This window comes from Teleopsis dalmanni, chromosome 2 (genome assembly GCF_002237135.1).
Source record: "Teleopsis dalmanni isolate 2A chromosome 2, ASM223713v2, whole genome shotgun sequence".
Lineage (NCBI taxonomy): Eukaryota > Metazoa > Arthropoda > Insecta > Diptera > Diopsidae > Teleopsis > Teleopsis dalmanni.
In genome coordinates this window covers 52,119,580-52,141,741 of record NC_051847.1, presented here as the reverse complement: position 1 = coordinate 52,141,741, position 22,162 = coordinate 52,119,580, and the positions used below count along the sequence as shown (strand labels likewise).

Genomic DNA, 22,162 nt, shown 5'->3' with positions numbered 1-22,162 from the left:
CGTTTAAGTAATTCTCTCTTCCAACGTAAATTATTATTGGTATCTAGAATAAAATGGCAAAGCAAGTTTCTCTTTCATTCTTGCTGTCGTACTAGTTCTTTAAAGTAAATCGATTTCTGGGTTAAAAGCGGTACCTGTTATTGCGGGTATAAACGTGCGCCGGCTTAGTTCACTTTGGTTGCGAGATACTTTACACGCTGCTCTATTTTCAATAGCAACAGAGCTAAAAATATTTCTGCTAAAGAAAATAAAAAAAATGTGAAAAAGTTGCAAATAAAACAAGATTTTATAATAATAAATAAGTAAATAAACTTAATTAGTTACATTTATTACAACAGAAACAATATAAATTTATCTATAAAATAGATACAGATGTGTACATATACAAATACAAAGTTATAGTATGTGTATAATTATTGGAGTGACTGTGCCTTACATATCGTTTACCATTTTAGTATCTATGTATGTATGTATGTATGAATGATCGCTGTTGATAAGTATCTCAATATCAATATATCTGGTTTGTCTCATATTCATTATTTTTATTTCTATTTATTTTTATATCTTTGCAATTTTTTTTTTAAATAGTGTGTGACGTTATTGCAATAATTGTTATTGATATGTGTTGATAGCCAAATGCTGTGGTCGACTATAAATTGTTGTTGGCATTGATATAATTTTTTTAAACCGAAACAATGCCGTTTAATACTTTATCCAATTCGATTTCTTAATAATGTCTCTTTATTGTAATATATTCACTTTTTTGACTAGTTTCTAGTATTCAGCTCATTCTGCAATTAAACTACATTTTGGTTTTAAAAATAATCTAACTGATGTTGTCAAAAAATTTGTACGAAACGTGATGTTTCTACCGTATTCGGTTTTGGACAGCACTACCCAATTCTATCGAAGCTTTTGATTGTTTATTTTTTAGGCTAGTTAATTTGTTTTTATACACTTGTATCTTCCCTGTAATCTGTTCGCACACAAACTTTTTTCTGAGAGCTAAATATTCTGTAGAGTCCCCATAAACTTTTCTAATTCAGATTAAATTTGCAAAAAAGTGTTAACTTATAAATTCAAAACTGGATTACTTGTTGTTTTCCATCTTCGCAAATAGTCGAAGTTGGCCGCTAAAAAAAAAATTAAAAAGAATAAATTTTTGTAGTAATACTGGTAGTTTAAATATTGAAATTATTAAAGTCTTCCAATGAAAAGAAATTATTTAGAATAATTTGGCAGTGGTATATTTTAAAAACTATTTATTTTTATAATTATATAGAAATATTCAAGCTTACAAATAACTTGTATATCCAAGACGTAACATAGAATATATATCCATGAATTAATTTTTGTGCCAAAGTAACGCACAATGCAACTAAATGCATCCAACTCACACATGTGTGGGAAAAAAACCGAACATTAAATTATAAAATTTTATGTTCTGGTTAACCTTCAATAGCAACGTCTAAATGCATACGATTTGTAAAATTATCGCGAATTTTTTTTTTTTTGATAAATTCTTATTGTTATAATTTTGACTGACCATTTTTATTTAAAAAATTTTTTATTCATTTTCAACAAGTAGTTTTCAAGCCTAAGACACGATCGTGTTGTAAAATAAAAAAATGCACACATAAGCATATTATTACATACATTTTAACACAACAATAACACAATAGCAATAAAAATATTAAGCAAACACGTTCATACAAAAAATAATTTTAATAAACACATACACAAATAAAACACAGCTTAAGTCAGTCTTTATATACATACATACATGTAAAAAACTGCATTCACTTTATTGCTTTGCATTTTTATATGTTTCTATGTGCAAAGCGAATTTCGCTGACCTACTAACTTGGCTGACGAAAACAACAACAGCAACAATACGTTGCAAATAAAAGGCAAACACAATTGAAAATAAACTACAAAGTAAAAAAAAAATGGAAAACAAAAAAAAACCAAAAAGTTGCAATGACCACAAAACAATAATTTTAATGATCAACTGAAAACAAAACTTGAACATGAAACGAATTGCAGTTGACTGTTGTGAAAGAGAAAAAGAGCCTAAGTTCTGAGCAAAAAAAAAAAATTGAATGACAACAACGTCATTATTGTTTACTGTTGCTCTTTGTTGGTATTGAAGTTACGCTTGCGCATGTAAACATTTATTTCATGAGCTTATGCTGTATGCATGTATGTATGTATGTATATTGTACATATATTATTTTACTGTTTATATTACTGTTCCGTACGTACTCGTATTTACAACAAATATATAATATATTCTGAGTTCTGGGTCTTTGTTAAGCTTTGTGTTCGTGCAAATGAAATATAAATCTTACATAAAAAAGAAACTGTAACAAATCATTTTAATAACAAAAGTGAAGAAAGTAAAAAAGAAAATGTAATTAAATGTGAAGAGCAAAATGTATGAAACCAAAACAGTTATATTGTATTGTTGTTGTTGTTATTATTATTTTAGTTGCTGGTTGTTGGCCGATTGACTCACAAAGGTTATGTGTGAAGAGCTTCTGATCTTAAAGCAATGAAGAGGCCTCGCTATGCGGTAGAATTATTGATCTTTTGTTTGTGTTGGTTCTCTCCGTTTCGTTTTAGTATTCATGATCGCCTTATTCTTATTTTTTTTTTTTGGAGACTGACCCAATTTTTTGACTTTGACGACAACAAAGCCCGAAAGATATTTTAAAGTTTTTATTTTCTTTTGTGCTTAAAAAACGTGCTGCTGCATCCCAAGGATATATTCTGTTTTACTTTATTTTTATTTATTTATTTTTATTATTTCCACTTCGTATTCGTTTTGCAAATGCAAACATAACTGTTCGATTTTAAAGAGACTTTTATTTGGTAATATATATTTTTTAAGCTAAAATATAATTAAAGTATATTTTTTTTTAACATTTTTGGAATGTTCCAACTTTTATTATTTTAAAAGTAATTAGTATCTGTGAAGAATAAAGGACTGCTGGGTATTGGAAGCCGTGGCACAAATATAAAATATGTACATTAAAATGGTTTTTAAAATTATAATTAAAATTACAACAGACGTTTATCAACAAATTTTTAGAATGTATTTTTAGAAGTCATTATAAGGTAGATCCAGTCGTACAGTATGTCTTCCTTGTATGGAGTAAGCCGTCAGCACCGGTACTATAGTGCTTGCAGATCACGTCTTAGTTGTAGCAGCTGACTAGTACGCTTGTTGTTCAGCTTGAACCAGGTCGATCTTAAGATCTGTAAGTTTTCATATGCTCAAGTTTTATTTTAGATATTTTTCTGTGATTGCCAGCTTGGCCATTGCAAGGAGGATATTAATTTTCAATAAATAAATGTCAGGGAGCAAAACGTCTGCTTTCGATAGCATGAAGTGCGGTTTACAGCCGCACATAATTTAGTGACTTTATTCGACTGCCATAAGACCTATACTGTTCTATGGTATCACAGTATGGTCGACGGCTTTACACAAATCTTCATACCATATATGTTAGTACTCAACAGTATTCAACGCAGGGCGGAACTATGTATTAGTAGTACATTGCGCACCACATCATTTATTGCGTTGAATCTAAATTTTCACTTAATGTTGATTGAATTTATAAGCTATCAAATAGTACTATCATTTACTGTTAGGCCTAAAGCTTCTCTTTCTTTTCATCATTCATGTTGCAATTGTGGATACCAAGTTGAAAGTGCAGGTTTTAGTTCTCCGAGCCTTAACTTTCTGGACAACTTTTATTTTGTAAAGAAAACTTGATGTGAAAAATTTTTTCATTTTGTAACAAAATAATACGTTTAAATTTTACGGTAGTCCAACGCTATAAAAATGTTATTTGCTGATGGAATTTCGATTTTAATTATTAAATAGTTTTAAAAACGATATGATTGGTATCCTTATTTTATCGAATGTAATATAATGTTATTATTGTGCTTTAAATAATTATTGAGTTTATGTTGAAAAAATCAGTTACCATGGTTTAAAAATGATTTGCACTAATGATAGCAATTTAATTGCCAACGTCATTATGATATATAAAAAATCATTTATTTACAGGTAATGTTTAAACTTCCTGAATATGTTGATTATATTTTTACATGTTTTAAACATTTAATTTGTAGTTAAATAACTATATAGTTTTTACAAAATCATCAAGCCAGATCAAAAAGTTTTTTAATTAATTGTAAAAAAGCGGTATATCTATTTTAAGATTCCTTTTGTGACTTCAAAGTGCATGCACGTATTATTTCACCTTTCAACTTTTCACCTTTTCAAATGTCATACACATTAGGGTTAATGAAATAAGAACTTGTTAATTCGGTTTAATGGACCAGTGAGATTTCCTGTTATCTTCTAAATAAGCATCAATGCAACTAGTGGAGATTTTAACACTTTATTGAATTAATTTTTACTTGAATTTTTATTTTCTTTATGCACAAATGTGCATGTAGTATCTATCTTACATGATAAGATGAATTGTGCATTACTGGTTTATATGGTTTTGAGTGTCAATGCTATTTTTGTAAAATGTAAACACAACTAAAATTAAAATTAAAAATAATTTAAATTTATGCAAATGTCAGCAAAATCAGATGTCACCGATTCCACCCCGTTTGAGTATATCTGTGAGTTCGTCCGCAATTTGTTAATTTACAAGCTACGTTTGAATGGTGGAGAGCTGCGTGGCATATGTTTACATTTATTGTACATTAAGTAATTAAATAAAATGAAAGAGTGCAAAATAAATAAATATTGTATGCCAATAAAGAAACAATTCTGTGACATTTGCAAACAATGCAATTTCTTTTGCATTATTTACGGTCTCGTACATACATATAAATATACCTATCTGTATATATGTATTACTTAGATATTTGCTCTTTATGTATTTTGCAGCTGTTTAAAATATGTACTTCGAAAATATTTGTTCTACTTCATAGTTGATCAATTAATGTATAAAATTTGAAATTATCTCTGGTTGATGAGGAAATGTTGTTGCTACTTGAATATAAATTTATCACTAATTTCTAGATATTATGCAATTTTTATGGTTTGTTTTGAAAAAATATTACAAAACTTTATGAAGTTTACTTTATTTAAAACAATAAAAATGAATTCAATGAAGTAAATACAAATAAATGCTAATAAATAAGATAAAACACCTTGCTTAAAGTGAGATGTCAGTTCGTTCACACTTTTTCGATAAGACAATCAAATAATAACAACAGAAGTGTCTTACTTTACCCCATTCATATATAAACAGATACAAAACCATGACTAAATAAAAGCTGTTGAAATATGTATGTTTAAAAAAATTAAAAAAAAAAAATAATATTAAAAATAAAAATGAAAATAGAATAAAAAAATCATATGTTGAATTTTTTTTAATAAATACCGCCCCCAGCCTACGCAAAATAGGTGTCAATGCACAGAAATGTCACAGCTGTGTTCTGCTTTGCTGCGGTGACATACGCAAATACAGGTTCAAATTAAATATTTTTTGTTGTTGTGGTTGTACAAGACAGCTCCTAATGTATACAGGGGACCAGACGCGACCCGACCAGACCGATCAACAATGAGATGTAATGTTAATTTCTACAATACAATACAATTTTCCTACCGGCATGGAAAGTAAAAAATCTCAGTCTATTTTCAAATGTAAATAAAACGAGAAAGTTTGAATACCACCCAAAAATTAATTTGAGCGGTTTTCGCTTTGTATTTTGCTCATTAGTTTCATTATTTTCTTTTAAAATGTATTTAAACATTAACACATTGGCAAAATGAAAATGAAACAAAGAACGAGCAACAAAAGCAACAAAAGCAACAACAACAACAACTATAGCAATAGCAATAGCAAATATTTTGAATAACATTCGAATGAGCCGCTATCCGCTTAGCATGACTTTGTGGACCACTTTTGGGCAGCATTAGTAATGCTTGCGGTCGGTTCCGATGACGCTCAACCGTAATTTGTTTGTTGTACAAAGATGCATTATTTTTTTTTAGTTTTTGTTTTTGTTATTTGTTAATTAATTATGGCGGCGCACAATATTTTGTGATGTTTATAAAAAGAAATGTGCGCCACATACCACATAAGCGATCCTCCCTCCACACCCACATATATACCTTCGCTCGTGTTCACGTGTATTGGCTAGTATAACTACTAACAATATTTTTTATTTCTTATTTTTTATTTTATTAATCACCAGATGGCGTTGTTTTGGCCTTGTTCTTTCATATTTTCAACAAAAACAAAAAAGAAGAAATATATATATGTATATATATATGCTATTATATGTATGGGCTTTAAAAATTATTGAAAATTTTTGGTGACGTCAAAAAGAAACATATAAATTGAAATGTTATTCTTGATAATACTTTCGGCTTTTTCAATTGTTTTAGGTCAAAATTCTGAAAATCTCATAAATTGAGTTATGGGTTTTTATTTCATTCGTGCTGACATATTTTTTCTTACACAACTTGGTCAAAAAAAAAAAGTTATTTTTAAATACATATACACTTCTATTGTTTTTCGCAGTTAGACCATTTCAATATATTAAGAAAATTTTTTTCTAAAATTTTTTTTAGATTTTAGTCTTTATAAAATATAACAATAGATTGTGACCTAGTATATCTATGCTCCAAATTAGAGAAATTTATTAAAACATATCAGCATCACCACCATAAAATGGATATTTTGCTATTGAGGCTCCTTATAATTACATTTAAGGGCGTAAATTTCAAAAAGTGGTGTTTGTAATTTCTAAGTGCTTGTCGACAAGCATTGCTGCGTTGCATATCACACTACATCTCTACGCATAAAAATTTTTGATGAAAATGCTTGGTATGTTTGTTCATATTAAGCGTATCAAGACAGGGAGCTTGTCTCAGTCGAATAGTAAATGAAATTACAAAAACAAATATGTAGAAATTGCAATGCGTTGCAATGATTCAGGGTTGTTATAGGTTATTGTTAATTTTCTTAGCAAATTAGTAGCAATTCAGTAGTACTAATTGTATGTCTCTCTTGTTGGCACTTTTTTATTATAAATGCTCTTAATGTTATGTTTATTTATATAAAAAAAATTATAATAATAATTTTAATTAGAATAGTTACAAGTTAATTTTTTTATTATTATTGCTATTTTCACAGAAGTCTTTCTTAAAACAGAAATTATAATATATCAAGTTAAATAATATTCTTTAAACATTTTACTAAGAACAAGGGAACAGGTTTCATGTTAGTAACGTGGATGCACATCCGTGCCTTTTCCATGTGGGAATAATTTTTCTTTAAAATATTTTTTGGAAGCTTAAATAAAATCTCTTGTTTTGACGAAATTTAATTGTTAAAAAAAATTACTGCAAAGTACCATAGCTATCACAGATTTTCTTGTCCAATGACTTTATTTAGGGTTACTTATCATGACTTTAAATACTCGACACAACAATTTAGCAGAATTACATGGAATTAACTCTAAATTTTGTGTTGATGCCCAAGATTCGGGCTTACAGTTTATAATGCGTATATGCACCATACATTCTGATGAAGATCACTTAATAAATTCCATTCAAAATGTACCAGTGAGCAGATGAATTTAAATAAACAATGTGAAATGATACTGTATGCTCCATCTATTTGCTACTTTTTTGCTTTGGTGTTATTAGCTGTCACTTTCACTATTGCTTACTTTATTCTTTTTCGATTATAGTGCTAAATTGTGAATTGTGTTACGAACACGTTTATAAGCTTAATTTATCCAAAACTAAATTCAAATAGTTTGAAGGGTAAATAAATTATTTTAGTATTAGTCAATATAAAATTTGATAAAAATATCTGTTATCTATCTTACTAGCTTGCTTGGTATTCATTTTTACTTACGTTACATTACATTTTCACTATTTTACAACTCAAGAATTTCTCATGTTAATACATATTTCATTTTTATTTTGAAAATTAATTATACAATATTTTCTTAGTTGCTGGTTATCACTTTGCCTTACGAAAATAGAATACCAAAAGGAAAATTGTCTTTTGGCAAACGTCACTATAAAATAGCAACAACAAGAGCCAACCAACCACAAAATACAAAAACAAAAATGTCAGAAAATATTTTGACAAATGACATGTGTCTGAACAACAAAATTAAGTCATTTTTTGTTTCTTTTGGAAAAAGTATCTAGATATATTTTATTATTTCACCACTGAGTAATGTTTGATGCACTTATAAATTTCTGTTTTTACTATAAGTACAAGTTTTTTTTTAAGTTGCAATAAAACACGTTGTTTTCTCTAGAAATTTTAATTGGTGTGAGTCGGTCAAATTTATTTACATTTTCTTCTACTGCAAATTATGTTTATTGCACAATTTGATGTGATTTTTATTTTTGTTATGTTTGTGTATTTTTTGTTATTTTTTGTTATTTTTTATATTTTGAAAAATAATATGCTTTGAATATATAATAAGAGTTTCTTTCTATTGTTATCGGCATTTATTTTTATTCGCAAAGCAGCTGAACACAACATATTGTAAATACAGTTATTTTAATGTTTTTGGACATCGTATTTTAGTGTTATCTTGAAGCGCTGAAACATATAGTATTAGAAAATTTGGAGTATTTTTAAACGAGTTATAAGTTCTCTATTGGTGTTAAAATTGCAATTACATTAATTTTATAAACCAAAAATCTTAACACTATTAACTAATCTAATTAAACTATACATAGAAATGATTTCCCACTATATCTTAATTGCTTCAATTACAAAGTAAATGCGTTTAATACCATTCATACTAGCTCAATTTCAATTAATTTAGCTAAAACACATACTTATATATTAAAATAAATATATACTTTAGCATCTGCAAAAAGCTTCAAAAAAGCAAAAACGAAAGTTATTTCGTGAAAATTAATAGAAAACGAAAAAAAAGTGCCTGTAAGCAGCACTTAAAAATGTAATATAAATTCTACAGGTATCTATTTTTAGTACTAAATCTCTTCTAAACTAATTTGCTAGATGTTAAGACTTCAATGTATATTAGAGAACTAAAACTATCATTCTTGAAAGTAAAAACAATGGTTAAAATCTAAATTCAACTTTCTAAAATTATGTTGATTTATTAATAAATAATAATATATTGTTAATACGAATTTAATGTATACTTATTTTGAATTCAAGTATAAAGTACTTAGTAATCTTAAAAGTAATGCTTCCATGACCTCTTTGGAATTAAATTTATGAATTTTTTTGAACTGTTACTGGCTCATATAGTTCGTAAGAATTTTGAAATATTTATAATCCCGGTTCTGGTATGGGTATGGGAACTCATTGCAATCTTTTAATTTGAAATATACACTTCATGTTATTTACGAATTATCGGTTTATTTGCAGTTTCAGTACAATTTTAGTACAATTGTTAGATGTAATGGCAATGTGTTTCATAAATCTTTGTCTCTTTAGCTTGAGAGCTAAAGAACATGATATGAGCAATAAGCAGCATATAGTTTTGACAAGTGTATTTGTTGCAGAGACCAGTTTTCTTGAAAACTTATTATTTATTGATATAAAAACTTTGTTCTTTTATTATTAATTGCTATGAAAATCAAGATTATTAATTGTGTTATAAACAAGAGAAAAATCAGTTTGCGCAAAAAGTATTTGTCGTTTTTGTAGTCACCTGACTTCAAATTCTAAGAGATAGTCTATAGCAGATCTGATGAGACACTTCTTTCAAACATATAAATATTATTTTTATTTTTTATTCTCGTTTATTCAAAATAGTTTCCTACCGAGTCAACGCAGCACTGGATATTTTTAATACATTTTTCGAAATATGTTTTATACTCAGTTTTTTGAGTTTTGGATGATCCGGGTGATATTGAAATGAATTCTTTTTATTGTCAATTTTGATAAGGGAAGTACCATGAAGTCACTAAAATTCAAATTAGATAAAAACAGCGAATTACTAATAAGAATGATATTATCCATTGATAGTGAATGATATCAAAATACTAAAATGTGGACTTTAAAATTGTTTCTTTTAAGTATTTTTTAAAAAAATTTTTTTTTTTTAAATAATTTTAGAGAATCCAGGAGTTTTTATAGTAAATTCAATTATATCATATATTACTGCAATTATAAACACGTGTGTTCGTAATGCGTTGTTTAAAGACTCATTAACTTTGGAATAATGAAATTCAATATGTTATTTCGAAAATGATTTGCTTAAATAATACTTCATGTTGCTTGAAATTTTCAATAAGTCACCAGTTCGCCTGCATTTTAATAGAGCAAGAATATTTTCTTTGAAATTTAATATTTGTTACAAAAATAAAACATGAAATTTTATTGAAAATTTTGCCCTGTAATTAAAATTGAATGTGAAGTTTTTACAAATTTTAAGAAAACTAAGAAACATTTGTTTTATCTCTTAAAAGAAAATGTTTCATAGAAGAAACTTTGAACCACCCAAGCTGTTGAAGTAGTTTCTGGTTAAGTGTGAGCACTTGAAATTTCATGTTTTATATACATAATATGTTACATATATATTTCTATGTCAGCGTATTTTGATGATTCTTTTAGAATTTGACTGATAAATAAATACTGACATAATATTTTAAAAAGACTTAACCAATATTATAATATTTAAATATAATTTAGATCAGTATTTTTTATTACTTATTTTGATTTAATTAATTTGTATTATGAATATTATAATATTTATATGTTGAGTTCATGTTATTTTAATTGCAAAAAAAAAAAAAAAATAAAGAAATGTACTACACATTTAAATAAGTAAATGTATTATTCTCTAGTTCTGCACCAATAGAATGCCTTTAAATTACAAAGCAGATAGTAGATGCAATTTGCACACATCAAAATATGAAATTTTTGTTTGACTTTGGAATATTGCCGAAGCCAATTGAAGCACAGAGGGACAAATCAGAAAACAATAAATTCGGTGCCAAAAAATCTTCGCACAGAAATGTTGACATGCGAAACTGAAAGTCATTTCAATGCGGTTACACGCCGCTGAGGGGCGTCAAGCAATAGTACCAGAAAGACTCCGCTGCTTACCCCATATTTAAATATAAAATGTATCGTAAAAGTCTAAAATGTACCTACCATCTCTTTTCGGCGCAGCAAAGTGTGGTAATATTAATTGCAATTTCGTTGTTGGTTCCTTGCATCATCAAGTACCATTTTCCTACTTGATACTTTTAATATCGTTGCACGTAATTAATTGCAATGTTTTTATGTAAGGTTAATATTTTTTTTAATATGTGCGTATGCAGTTTTTTTTAAACAACTGCTCACTCTCACCCAGGTACGAGTAAATTATAAAAAATTATAATTATTTTAATTAAAATTAATTGATCAAAACTTTAATTATCATAGTGACAGAGGTCAATTACTTTAAATTATTTAAGAGGTTTAAGCAATTAAATTCAATTATTTATAAATTGTATTATAACAGCATATATAATGATAGAGTTAATCTCGTTATTTACTCAAATAAAAACTTATGAAAGTTGTTTTCAATAAATTTCGATTCCAATGCATTTACTTCGGTACTACTGCTATAACTCCTAAAAATAGGAATGTTATATATGGAGTCTTATGGAGTAGGTATCAAACGGCTTCAGTAAATCTTAAAGCATTTTGTTGTGGCTACAAATTGTAGTATTCTTATTAGAGTCACGTTGGGAAAAATATGAGATAACTTCAGGGTATTGATCTTTTTTAATAAAACATATTCAATCAATACGCATTCAATATGCTGTAATATCTATTCTTAAATCGTGTTGACGTATAAACAGAGTAGTCTCTTCAGGTGATGCAAAAACCTTTGTTAACTTTGGCTAGAGCCTTTACTAACATATTTGTGACTGAATTTATAGATCGCTAAAATAATACAAATGAGCTCATTTTCTGAATAAATTTGGGTTGTAGTTTCTAACAATGTTAGTTGTTAAATTTTATTTCGGTCGTATTTTTTTGGATATACCTATACGTATTTCGGCAATTTCGCTTTTGACTTCATCAGAAGAATTCCTAGAATCTAAAATCTATAATCTGATGTAGTGTTCAACAAGTTCGTGCTTCGTGAACAGTATATTATATTTGTGGTGATCTTGGATACTCATTTATTCATTTATATGATTAATCTATTCACTTTCATATTCATAGTAAATATTTTACATTGGACACTATTTACATGCTCTCCACCTGATCTCAATGCTCAACCTGGTCATCATCTATAACAGATAAAATATTTTTAAGTTCAACAAAGATATTTTATATTAAGAGCCAATTATTTTATTTACATAATTGTACATCAATAAATAGCCGTCAAAATTAATATATGTGCTTTATATTAATCGCATTCCATTTATGGTTTCTGTAGTTGGATAGGAACCACTATGTGTGAAGGAGGAAATATAGGACATTGTTTTTAGGTTAAATAAAGTTAAAGTTCCAGAGATTTTATTTTGGTTTTGAAAAATATATGATTTGAATAACATAAATTTTTTACCAGCTCTATAGATTTCACTATGTATTTTCAAGAGAAAATTTCGCTTTATATGTATATATGTTTAAATGTATAGAGTTTAGATTTACTAACCTAAATTTCTTAGAGGTTACACATCAGTTTAAATTCCGTACAAGCACAAGACCTTTTAGTTTTTTTAATGTAGGTATATCTCAAAATCGATAATAAGCTCTTCTTTATATATTTGTGAGTAGACACATTAATAATGCTATACCTCTGTTAATATATTACATATTATAATTTTGATAATAATACTAAAATTATTATTTGCTGTTAAACTTTTAAATATTATTTGAACATATATTTTAATTTCATTAGGAAAACTGCATATTGATTATTATTAAAACAATAAGTGCTTTACATTTTGAAAAGAAATTAACAAATTTTCACTTTCATATACTAATTTGTTTGTTTTATTAAAAACAAACATGATGCTGAATGCATATTTATTAAAATTTTAAATGTGAATTTTGAATTAGTTCTTGTGTACACTGACAATAAAATAACTTACAAGAGTTCATTATAATTTTATTAAGAATAGACAAACGGCCAAATTCTTAAAATATTATCAAAAAGATTTTCAAATAAATTATGAAGAAAAACATCAAGAAATCAAGCCAAGTGGCAGCAAAACATCAAATCAGCGATAAAAATGAGGAAAAACCAAGCGAATACCGACACATGGACAGTCGTACTAGGTATAATGCCTTCGCAAGTCACTATGAATTGCGTGCCTTACTCGATTTGCCAGATACTATATGAATTTGCAATGCATTAAAATTAAATGTATATTGGTGCATTTACTTTAAACAGATAAAACATCTACAATTTGGATCAACAAAGGCATACAAACAGAAAACTAATTTCTTTTAGAAACGCGAAATGTACGAAGTCCTTAAAATTGCGCAGAATGCTGAAATGTTAAAATGCGTTTGAATTTTAAATCAGTTTTAATCTTTTTATGTTAAATAAATAAAAACAAAACACCAGACAGAAACACAAATGGCCAAATAGACAGTTAGACAAATGATAAATTTATTCTACTTTTCGGTATAATTTTCTAGTCAAACAGTTCCCGGAAACATTTGGTGCATGGTGTTAGCATAGTTTTTTGGGTTAAGTGCAAATGAGAATCTATCATTTAGAAAATAAATCTTAAATAGTTTTATATTGAATTAAATATGAATACCAAATGAAGTATTTTCTTGCTTAATATTTTACTGATTTCAGGTGGGTGGTGGTAGGCGTGAATTCGCGTCTGCCATTTCTGCTCATTTCAATCTACCAGAGAATTGCAGACAGAATCATCTCATAGATTGCCTAGTAATAGTATTTCTGTTGTTGACTTGTAATTTCGTCGTTTATGTTAAGTTTGATGTTTGCTACAAGGCATTAAATTGCGTTGAATGGCGTTGGACGCTTCTGACAGCGGATAGCGTTCTGGAGTTTTATGCCAATTTTTTCCAATTTAAAATAATCAAATTTTTTTAGTACGTTAAATTTAATGATATACATATATGATATTCAGAAAATTTATCACCACGATCGGTATATATTTCATGAAAACGAAAATCGATCTATTTTTATTCTAATTATGAGGCTTTTAAAATATTACATAAACAAGGTGTGGTCAAGATCGTTTTCGAAAAGTAATGATTTCATTTTCACTAATATAAAAATATTCTTATTTTGAAGATTATAAGTTTGCCACCATAATTTCTTGTATGAAGGAGTAAAAGTTTTTTAGGTACGGATAGCGATGAGCCTATTTCCTTTCTTTATCGTGAAAAACTGTTGTGCTTTTAGTGTCTACTAAATTTTAGAAGGAGAAAAATTTTTTATAGATGTCAGAAGAATAAAGTGGTTGCTGCATTACAATGATGTTATGTTTCACCATTAATTAATGGATAATTGACAATTTTTGCTTTCTTTCTTTTTATGTTCAGATTATAATTTTTCTATTTCTAAAGCAACTTCTCTAATGGTGCTTCATAAAATTTCACATTTTCATTATTGATGAAGATGTTGGTTGGTTGCAGAGCTTGTACTCCAAGCCTCAAAAAATGAATCATTGGAATAGCATGGCTAAAAACATAGCTTATACGCTAGATCACCAAAACTAGTATAAAAACTAAAGCAATCTGCAAGGATGGAAATGTTAAAACACCCTGATCTGGCGACACATTAAATGTATTTTTGACATAAACTCGTGGTTGTGACAGTCTTTTTTAATATATTATATATTTCATTTCATTTCTTTCGGTTTTAGCATAAAATTTCAGACGAACTTTCTGATTCGATATTTCGATATTTCATTTTACAAAAAATCGCTAAATACAGTAATGTTAAAATATTTTCAAACACTTATATGCTTGTTCTTCATTTGCTAAGTAAGCACAAACTAAACATCGCATCACGTTGCACAACCAATACACAAAAAAATTTGACACCACAAACACGATGTAGAGGGTGTATTTTACATGTTCTATTTAATTTTTGATCACCTCGTAAGTCTACAATATATTAAATGAAGTATCCTTTCTATTATAAAACAACATAGACTAAGAATAAAATTATTTTTTATTTGTTTTATAAAAATAAAATGTTAAATAAAAAAAAATAAAATGTCTAACAAAAACGTAGAAATATTTCTATGTTTTTGGTTCTAGTATTCCAACTGTAAACATTTCCTTCGCGAGTTGATAATTGTTAAATGTCAGCACTATCAAAAACGGTATTTGCTTAATCAATTTATTGTTAAATTTAATTTTATTAATTATTTAATCAAATATCAGTTAACAGACAAGATATAGTTGATACTTTGCGTTAAACGTAAAAAGTCCTAAAATACGTAAAAAAGTCCTTTTTGCAAAAACGATGCAGACTGTCTCACCTTTGTTCCACCAGAGTAAAAGTATATGAGTAAACAAAACTAAATAATAGCAAGGAGAAAGTTTATTTATAAAAATGGTTAAAAAACTAAAAGACTTTCAAAAAAGTTGCTTTAATATCATTTAACTTTTATTCACTTTTTCTCATTTTATTGGTAAATAACGTTCAAAAAAATTACATTGGATTCAAAATTGGAAAATTTGCTAGAAAGGTTAAAAAAACCAAACAGAAATACTAAAATGTAGATCGCGTTTTAAATTAAATTTATTGAACGTAGTTGTATTAGTCCATTGATTACATATAAACAATTAAATTGTATTGCTCTTAATAATAGCGAAGTGTACTCCTGTTACTAACATTAAAGTACTGATCTCAATTGCGCTATATGCTTTATTAACTTTAATTTTATTTATTTATGTATGATAAATTTTTTAAATAATTTAGTTCATTTACCAATTATTATACCAAAAACATAGAAATGTCTATATATTTAATTATATTGTACTGATACAATTTGTGTTATTGAATTCTACTACTGTTAATAACATTGTTGTAAGTTTTTAACAATTTCAAATTTATTTTTCTTGATTTTTGGGTGTATTATATTATAGAAAATATTACCAATTTTGAATTTTTTAAATGTTACTTGGCATTATTATATACCATTGTTATTCAAAAATATGTAATTAATATTGAATCTAAACAGTTTTTTTATATACAGATTATTCTATTTTATCCTTCTAAATTAACTTTAATAACATTAATCAAAGTATCTAAAAACAGTGGATTTTTTATAAAATTTTAGTGAAAGAGCACATCATAGAACTAAGAATCTCATAATGTTTTGTTATTAAATTTTTCTTTATTTTGTAAAGAACAATCTTCAAGGGAAACTATTGTTTCTTTTTCTGTTAATTAATACTTTCCACTTGCTTTTATGTCAATGTCAAAAAGTACGCTCGACTTCCTACATAGTTTAAAGTATTGTTATCCAAATGTTTTTCTTACTTGATAAGCTACACACAAAAATTTCAACTATTTGAGTAATGGTATAAATTTTTTTAAATTCACAAAATTTTTAAAAGTGGATATACTTGGTAATATTAAATTAAAAAAGTCAGGTGAAAAATAAGTAAAGTTTTTCATAAATATTTGCCTACGCATTGTTTTCAATTCTATATTATTTTTGTCAAATAATATTTTGATTGACAAATGAATAACACATAAAACGTACAACTAAATACTTTTTTATTTACTCGTACACTTAGCAACATATAGGAAAATAAATCTATTTTTATATGATTAAAATATTTTATTAAATATGTTATATTATATAGAATAGTTTTAAATTTTAAGATTGAATTGAATATTAAATATAAAATTTCACTTCTTATAGGTGGTTCAGCAACAAAGTCAACAGCAGGCTCTGTTGGTTAAGACTAATGATGATTTGCGTAGAAAGCGCCCAGAGAGTACACGCCCAAATCATATCTTGCTTTTCACCATTATAAATCCATTTTATCCCATCACAGTTGTAAGTATTAAAACACAAATTATTGCATATACAACATAAAATGAAACATTTACATAAATATATATTAAAATGTGATTAAAACACATACCGTTTAAAAAACAATTACATTATCATGATTACTGTTACGGAGAACGAGTCCTTTTTAAGTGCGTTCTTAGACGTGTAACAACCTTAGTACTTAGTATATGTAACCAATATGTATAACATTACATAGAGAACGTAAACATTTACAACAATGAATCATATAGTGCAGCTCAAAGAAACTTAAGTTTACATGCAAACACAGATTTGTAGAGTATCTTATAAAAACAGTAATGACTTAAGGAAGTATAAAGAACAAACTGACACAATTTAAATAATATATTAAAATTGCTAAAGAAAATTAAAGAAATAAACCATTAAAAAGAATCAAAAAAATTAAAATGATACGATTTGAAATATATTTTTATTAATAAAACTCTTAATTTTGTTTTTAATATTACACTCTCAATGCATTCAGTGTAAGAAATATGCCCAATTATTAATTAAAATGTACAGAAAATAATTATTTCATTAAAATTTAGTTAGTTGCTTTTAATGTTGGTTTTATGAAGTGATATAAAACTATCACTGTATTTCACTCATACCTCAGTACATTATTCGCAACCTGACTTCTTGTATTTTTTTCTTTTAAAGCCACAATCAGTAATAGTTGTAGCTTTGGGATGAGAAAACAGAAAAATCCTACAGAATATCTGCTTCTCAAAGACAGCCTTTTCATATTATAAATATAGAATGACTTGTAAATTGAATCTATGTGAAGACTTTTTCATGAATTAATTAAATTTTTTCAAACATCTTAATTATGATACTTGTATGTAATTATCTTTGATATTATTAGTTAACCTTTGACTGACGAGTAATAATCATTAAACGATCATCTTTAATGTTAGTTAGCCCCAATCAGAAACTCAATAATCAATATTGATATTAATTTTGAAGTAAGGTATCACAGCATTGAAATTATTTTATTAATTATTTTTTTTATACTGAAATTAATGCAAAAGGCAGATTATTTTTTTAACTATAAGTAACTTCTTTTTAACTATTTATTGTGTAATAACATTTTAAGAAAATATTATGTCTTATACATAATTATGGATTATACATTTCTAGCGTTCAGCTTCTGTCCACATTACCTAAAAGTAATATATCATATAAAATTATGATTATATATATATATAGTAATATAAAATTAATAGATGCTGTTATTAACATCTTTTTCTTTGTCCTTTGGGAAAATGAGTACAGGTTTAGACAATTGAAGTATTACCAACCACACATAGATATATCTGTCAAACTAATATTGCCAACTACATAAAATTCATACGAATGAGAGCTTTTTATATTGTTTACAAACTATCACAACCATTTGCGTCTAAGTTTTATAGAATAAAAGTTATTCGAAATGGAATTCAAACATTATAGTGTGATTGTGTTGTATTTGGCTGGATAATTACAACCAGCTATTATTCGTGAGTTGAAAAACATCAAAGCGAATAAAATGTTTGTGTATTGTATATATCACTATAATAGTACATTCAGCGTCGCCATTGGTCGACAGCCACATCACCTAAATGGTTCGGAAAGTGACCGTCACTTTTTGGTCGTCGTAGTGGCCAAATAACTGAAAATATCTCAGCGAAGCATCCAACGCATTTTCAAAAATGAGCTCTAAGTAAAGTCTTAAGACTTCCAAAGGCATAAGTTTTACACGAAAGAAACAAAAAGTTGGACTCAAAAAAGCAAAGAGTTGTTACGCTGCACAAACGTGGCGAATTTCCAAACATTATGTTCTATGATAAAAATTTTCCCATTCAATAGTTCATAAACTCTCAAAATGATCGTATTTACCTAATTGAAAATTTGAGACTATGAAAGACCACCCGTCTTTTCCATCTTATGTAATGGTATGGGCAGCTGTGTCCGCCGATGGATGCTCTCTAATTGTTTTCATCAAGCCTGGTGTCAAAGTCAATTCGACTTATTATCGGGAAAATGTTTTGGGAGTTGATTTAGAGCTGTGGACAGGCAAACTTTTCGCTCGTAGACCATGGACGTTCCAACAAGACTCAGCACCGTCTCATAAAGCTCATGTGAACCATTCGCCATAATCAAAACCGATGGACTATTTTATCTTAACTATTTTGGAGAGCAAGATGAGGACTAAAAAATATGCCAGTATGGTTGCGTTGAAAATAGTCATTGTTCAGGAATGGGCCAAAATACCGAAAGATCACATTCGTGAATCATGCAACTCATTTTTTTAATCATGTGAAGACCATAGTCAAGGCGAAAGGGGGTCACATCCTGTTAGAGTGAATGGATTCTGAAATTTTGATTATTTCCACAATAAGATGTAATTTGAATTAATAAAAAATAATTTCATACAAAAAAGATATGGTCGCTTGAATAGGTAACACTTCAATCGCTTAACCCTTTATATAACATATATATTTCTTATCCCATTTATTATAAATTCAGTTTTATAGATATTCAGATTTTCAAAAAAAAAAAATAAGTGGTTCAATTGTGTTTTTCATTTTGTTGATACAAATACTATGTTAATAAAAGCAAACGATTTAGGCAGCCTTTCTTAGCATTAATTTTACTGCCAAAGTAAAGGTTTCTATTGACCATGCAACCCAAATTCTATATTCCACATCTGTTTGTAAATGTACTACTCAGAAAATGGAATTGTAGTTTCTGCATAATGAGTAGGTGGATGGGTAGTTGTGTGGTATTTGTTAAAAAGTCATTAGTATCTATATTGAGCTTTTAGAAAGGTACCAACTTTATATCGTTAAAATGTCAATATGTTTAATTGCAGTTTCGATTCTGTTATGTCATCCATTTTACATTTTATTCGTAATTCATTTTTTTTTTAATTTTTATATTTATTATATTTGTTACTATTATGCAGTCTTGTTAACGCTACAACTGTTGTTAAACAAAGTAGTATACAAATGATAACAAATATATCTATGCAAATTCATAAAGTATGTGCGGTTATATATGAAAGAACATACGTTTGACATTGACATGCTTCAAACTAATAACCGCGAAAACACGAACGACTTTGTGGCTAGTGTGGTGGTTCAAGAGTTGCATTGCAAGGTGTAAATAGCGCCTATTTTCCTTCGATTGGCATTTTATTTAAAACCAATTTTATTTTTGTTTTTTTTTATGTTAGTTTTTGAAATTTAAAACAATGTTAAACAATTATTAAAACGATTATTGTCATTTGAGTTATTGTGGTGTGGTTTGTTGGGATTTTAATTTATAACTGATAGGTAATATGAGCAGTGTTTTATATAAAATAATTTTATATATAGTAATAATGTTAATATTAATATAAATTGAAATTTTACATACTTATATAGTAAAAGTGTTCTGTGAGTTAATAATGATATGGATACTGTTTTTTTTTTTAAATATTGTATTTGACATTAACGCAGGAAAGGACTACGTGTGAAAAAAAAAAAACGAAAAAATTGTATAGGAGAGATGTGAATTTTCTGTATAATAAATCAAGTTGCATAGTATTAAAAAAAAAATTATTAACAAATACCTTTAGTCAAAAAATTTTTTATTCTCATAAATTCTTAAAAATGACTCATTCAAAATAAAATTTAAATATGTAAGCGCCAACACAAATTGTTTGATTTAAATACATTAATATCATGTAAATTAAATTAACACATATCTATTAGGATCCACATTCTAGAATAATAATAAATTACTATTCCAATGTGGTATAAATCTATAATTATTTTGTCTGACGGTTGCGTTTATATATGCGTTTATACTCATACGTGCAAGTAAGTTGAACTGCTTGGTTTATATATAGTAAAAAGAAATTATTATAAAAATATGTCTTATTGTTAAAATAAATATTTAATCTGCAATATATGCACTCTTTGCATTTTTTAAATAGCTGAAGCAATAAAATTTCAATTCAATACTAAATGTAATAACAAACAATATGGCGTATCATTACGTTAGGGGGTCACTAGGCGTATGAGAGTTTTTTCTGTTTGTTAGGATTCTATTATGCAAACAGCGGTGATGTGCATTGAATTCCCTTTCTTGTTTTTTTTTTTTTTTGCAAGTTTTATTAGCATTTTCTCTGACATTTTGTTGCGCTTGACTTCCAACTTTTCAGTGTTCTGTAAGTACGAGCCATCGAACACTCTTATCCTGTCCCGTATGTCATGATGCTTTGCAAGACTCTCTGACTTCATGTGTGTTCATGTGTGCGGATATAGTGATTTATATTAAAATTTGTAGTCTTGGCTTATTTCTGATAAGCCTTTTGAAAAGGTTTTGCTGCTGCTCGAGCTCAATGCTCTGCTTGTGGCGGTTGTATGCAAACTCCAGTGAACGAATTAAGTTCGCAATGTTTGCCTTGAGGAATTTTAAAAAATGTAGGGAAATGCAATGCTTTTTATACAACAAAAATTTTCTTTTGAAATAATGCACACTATGTGTTATTTAATATATATACTTTTTGTGTTTACATATCGTTGCATATAGAGTAAAACATTATATTTTTATACTTTTGTATGTGTATATATACGGCTTATATAAGCATTGCCTTTCATTTTGGCATGAAGAGAGTACGAGTATATTTGCTAGCACTATTAATATTTTATACTTTATTGCATTTATTATTTTAAAAAATTTTAAACTATGATTTATTAAAATTGCAAAATTTATTGTAATTTTTTATGTTAGTTTTATTTTAAAATTCAGAACTTAAAATTTAATGATATGCAAAATGTTAAAAGAGTCGGCTGAAATACGAATATTATGGAAATAAAATTACATTTTTCTATAGATATGTGTTTTTTATATAATGCAAGAAACTTTTTATAGCTAGAAACTTTAAAATTTAGTTAATTTTCTATTGTCAATGATCTATGACTCCATGAACAGAATTTATTTTGTTAGGCAAAACATTAATTTGCAATATATCTGCAAATTATAAATTACATATTAAAGTTAAAGTTAAAGTTAAAAAATATATTAAAATCTTTGTCACATAGTATACATACACTGTGGATATCTTCATGACCGAAGCTATGCAAAATCAAATGCATTACAAATATCCATTAT

The 22,162-nt window shown here is 27.3% G+C and overlaps 1 protein-coding gene across 1 annotated transcript in view; it reads left to right on the top strand.

Annotated features, from left to right (window-relative positions):
• LOC119674535 overlaps positions 1–18,637 on the top strand; it is a gene marked incomplete at its 5' end in the record, with an annotated part of 35,035 nt that extends 16,398 nt beyond the window's left edge. Inside the window, 2 exons of the mRNA XM_038085679.1 lie at positions 16,868–17,005; positions 18,581–18,637. Of these exons, the coding sequence (XP_037941607.1) occupies positions 16,868–17,005; positions 18,581–18,637 (195 nt within the window). The remainder of the gene's footprint in view (positions 1–16,867; positions 17,006–18,580) is intronic.
• Positions 18,638–22,162: the final 3,525 nt, after the last annotated feature.